Source organism: Sceloporus undulatus, unplaced genomic scaffold (genome assembly GCF_019175285.1).
Source record: "Sceloporus undulatus isolate JIND9_A2432 ecotype Alabama unplaced genomic scaffold, SceUnd_v1.1 scaffold_3464, whole genome shotgun sequence".
Lineage (NCBI taxonomy): Eukaryota > Metazoa > Chordata > Lepidosauria > Squamata > Phrynosomatidae > Sceloporus > Sceloporus undulatus.
Genome location: NW_024806384.1, coordinates 371 through 4,049, shown reverse-complemented (window position 1 = coordinate 4,049; position 3,679 = coordinate 371). Strand labels below are relative to the sequence as shown.

The 3,679-nt window shown below is 43.8% G+C and overlaps 1 protein-coding gene across 1 annotated transcript; it reads right to left on the bottom strand.

Annotated features, from left to right (window-relative positions):
- Positions 1–6: 6 nt before the first annotated feature.
- Positions 7–2,265, bottom strand: LOC121918048 (peptidoglycan recognition protein 1-like; the record flags this gene model as incomplete). Its single annotated transcript, XM_042444159.1, has 3 exons — positions 2,217–2,265; positions 1,076–1,286; positions 7–51 (listed from the first exon to the last, which is right to left on the bottom strand). Coding segments are annotated over exons 1-3 (305 nt in total), but the record flags the coding sequence as incomplete, so codon positions are not given.
- Positions 2,266–3,679: the final 1,414 nt, after the last annotated feature.

Sequence of the window (3,679 nt, the reverse complement as noted above, 5' to 3'; positions counted from 1 at the left end):
CTGCGCCAGCCCCGTCCTTCATATACATAACCATTCTCACCAATCAGAAAGCTGAAAAAGGGCAGATAGAAAAGAACAGAAGGAAGGAAAGACATTTTATCAGAGTTCTATATATCCTATATCAGAGTTCTATATATTCTATATATCCTATATCCTACATCTTTTAGCACAAAGGTCAGACTCAATTTCAAAAAAGTTCTTGAAGGTTGCATTCCTGTGTTTGGGATCGTTGTTGTTGTTGTGTGCCTTCAAATCATTTCCGACTTATGGCGACCCTAAGACCACCCTATTATGGGGTTTTCTGGGCATGATTTGTTCAGATAAGGTTGGCCATTGCCTTCCCTGGAGGCTGAGATAGCTTTGGGATAGCCAAAGGCAAAAAGTATGAGACTAAAGATGTGAGATTATTTTAGCTCCAAACAGTTAACTTGCTGGTCATCAAAGCTTAGGGGAGGTCTTGCAGACTTTTAGGGTGGCTGAAGAAATCTTTGCAAAGATAGGAATGTGTCAAGGAATTGCATTATTTGGAAGAGGCTGTGGCTAACTGGAGAATCCGAAAAGGGTGGATTGGACCCAAGGCCTTGGGTTCTCCTTTGAGTTGGGATGGGTCTATACTGGACAGAATATTCCAGGCTGCCCCCATAGTATTCTTGCTCCATAGTATTCTCAATAGTACAAAGCTGGCCCTAATTTTCCTTACTTTTGTTGTGCCCCCATTGACATCCCAAAGTTGCAGGTAGCTGCATTGCTCTTAGTTTGCAACGGGGAATCACTAAAGCATACCAAAAACAAAGATTGTAAGCCACTCTGAGAGCCTTTGTGGCTGAAGAGCAGGGTACAAATACTCCGAATGAATAAATATTTATTTTTACACCGAAGTTCTTATTTAAAGTAACTCGCATAGAGATAGCCACTGTTATCAGTCATCAACATAAGTACTTCAAAATTCAGTCTTAAAACGCAGGTCAGATTCGCCAATCCCATCTAACGTGGGAGCTACCAGCCAGTGTTGATACCAACAAGAGAAAAACAGTGAGGGAAATCAGTCGTTGAGGCCCCATAGGCATTGTCTTACTTGTACGCAATGTCGCACCATCTTTTGGTGCGCTGGTGGTAATCCTGAACGTTCCTGGCTTCCCTGCTGCATTCTGCTTGGGTGGTACAGGTGGTGCCAGCCGTATGGCTAATGACAACGTATTCTGGGAGGACAACCTGAAAGGGTGCGGAACAGTTGGCCGGCTTGGCTCCCCACCTGGATGGGGTGATGAGTAGGAAACATGCGGAGGCTGTGGGGAATGAAAATGTAGAAAATTAAAAGATTGTAGGCAGTTGTTTTAAAAGATGGGGGTGGAGGGGTTTGGTGGACTGATGTGAAATTCCAGGGACCATAGAAACAGGATACGAAGGTTGAATTTGGCCCTGTTGTAGTTGTTCTTGTTCTTGTTGTTATCCACCCTCAAGTCGATCTCAACCCATACCAACCCTTTAGATGAGACTTCTCCTATGCTCCATTGCTCTTCTCAGGCCCTGCAAATTCATAACCATGACCTGCTTCGTAGAGTCCATCCATCTTGCATGTGGCCTTCCTCTCTTTCTGCTTCCTTCCACCTTTCCTAACATTATTGTCTTTTCCAACCATCCATGTCTTCTCATGATGTGGCCAAAGTACGCCAGCCTCAGTCTAGTCATCTTGGCCTTCAGAGAAATTTCTGGTTTAATCTGCTCTAGGGCTCATTTATTTGACTTCTTGGCTGTCCATGGTAACCTCAACGCTCATCCCCAGCCCCACATCTCTAATGGATTAATTCCCTTTCTATCCGCTTTCTTAACTGTCCAGCTCTCACCTCCATACATGGTAAGGATTTGGCCCTGAGTCTCCTCTTTGCCTAACCCTGACCTAGAACATCCCCTGATTTATGTTCTTCCATTAATGGAACTGACCATGCCCACATGCTCTTTTCTCAACCCCAGTAACTTTTGGATGTCTGAGCTCACATGCAAGGTTTGGGCCACATGGGAGAATTCATTAGGATCAAGGTGAGGAACCTGAAGCCCTTCCAGATGTTGCTGGACTACAACTTCTCTGAGCTTTGGGCACCGAAGGCACTACCAATAACAATATATCTGGAGGGCCATTTGTCTCCCGCACCTGAATGATGACAACACTGACATACAGCTGGTGAATGGCTGACAGAAATAAATTTCAACTGGCTCACCTTCTGAAAATGCAAACACAATGAACAGAAGTATCTCAGTCTTGACCATCTTCTTTGCGCTGACCTCTGGCCCAAAGAGTCTGAGAAGAAACTGCAGGAAAAAAGGCATCCACAGAATAAAACATTCAGCCTTTCCTTTATTATTCCATGTTCTAGGAGACAATCATCTCTGGAGATTTAACCAACTCCAGCATGGCATGTCAGCCAATACCTATATATATATATATATATATATATATATGGAGATCATAGAAACTTTGGCCCTCCCAATGATTTTAGAGAGCAATGCCCAGGAGCCCCAGCCAGCTTGGCCAGTGATTAGGGATTATGAGAGTCATAGTCCAAAACATCCATAGGTCTAAGAAGTTCCCCAGGTCTAAAATGCATGGATAAATTTTGGAACACTGTGTGCAGTTTTGGCTATCTTCCACCTCACACACACACACACACACACACACACACACACACACGCACACACTTGTCCTTCTATATTCACTAGGGTTAGGGGCACAAGACCACCATGAATACGGAAAAACCACAAATAACAAAAATACCGTGTTTATATCTGAGAGGACACCTCTCTAGGAATCTCTGGGTCCCCCAGTGCAACTCTGTGGTCAACGTCCGACAGACATGACCATAGAAACTGCAGTGGAGGAGCTACAAAGGCCTAGTAGAGCATTCTCTCTAGAAATCTCTAGGTCTTTCGGTGCAACTTTTAGTTAAAGTTGACCATAGAGTTACACTGGAGGATCTAGAAAGAACATACTAATCAAATCTGTGAATAATAAAATCTGCAAATATGGAGGGATGTGTGTGTGTGTGAGTGTGTGTGTGTGTGTATTTCCTCATTATCTAGAATGAATTTGTACAACTCTTCTGTGGTCCTCTCTCTCTCTCTCTCTCTCTCTCTCTATATATATATATATATATATATATATATATGAGAAGGAGAGAGAGAGGACTACGGAAGCTTCGTCTTAGACACCGAGGAAACATGAAGACACACAACACTTGAAGGCACACCACAATAACAAAAAGAGAATTCTAAGCACCTCCGCAAACTACAAACCCCAGAATTATTTAGGATCAAAGGTATGAAGCTGATATCCAAACGTTATAACTATGCCATGCGAATACTCCTCTGGAGTAGGGAACCCTTGGATTTCCCTTGATACTTTGGCTAGCCTAGCCCAGAACGACTTACTGATAGGGCATGATGGGAACCATAGCCGAAAGCATCTGGAAGGCTGGATGGTCCCATCACCACCACCACCATCAACCAACCCCAGTTACAGAGAATATTCAATCCTACCTCTTCTGCCTGGTCCAAGCCTAGGTTTCTGCTCTCTCTAAGAGCTGTGGCTTTCTCATCCCTTTCCTTTTAAAGGTGGGTGGTGGTGGATTGTGGGGAAAACCAGGATGTCATAAGAAATCTAGACACAGAACTCCTTTTGTGAGGT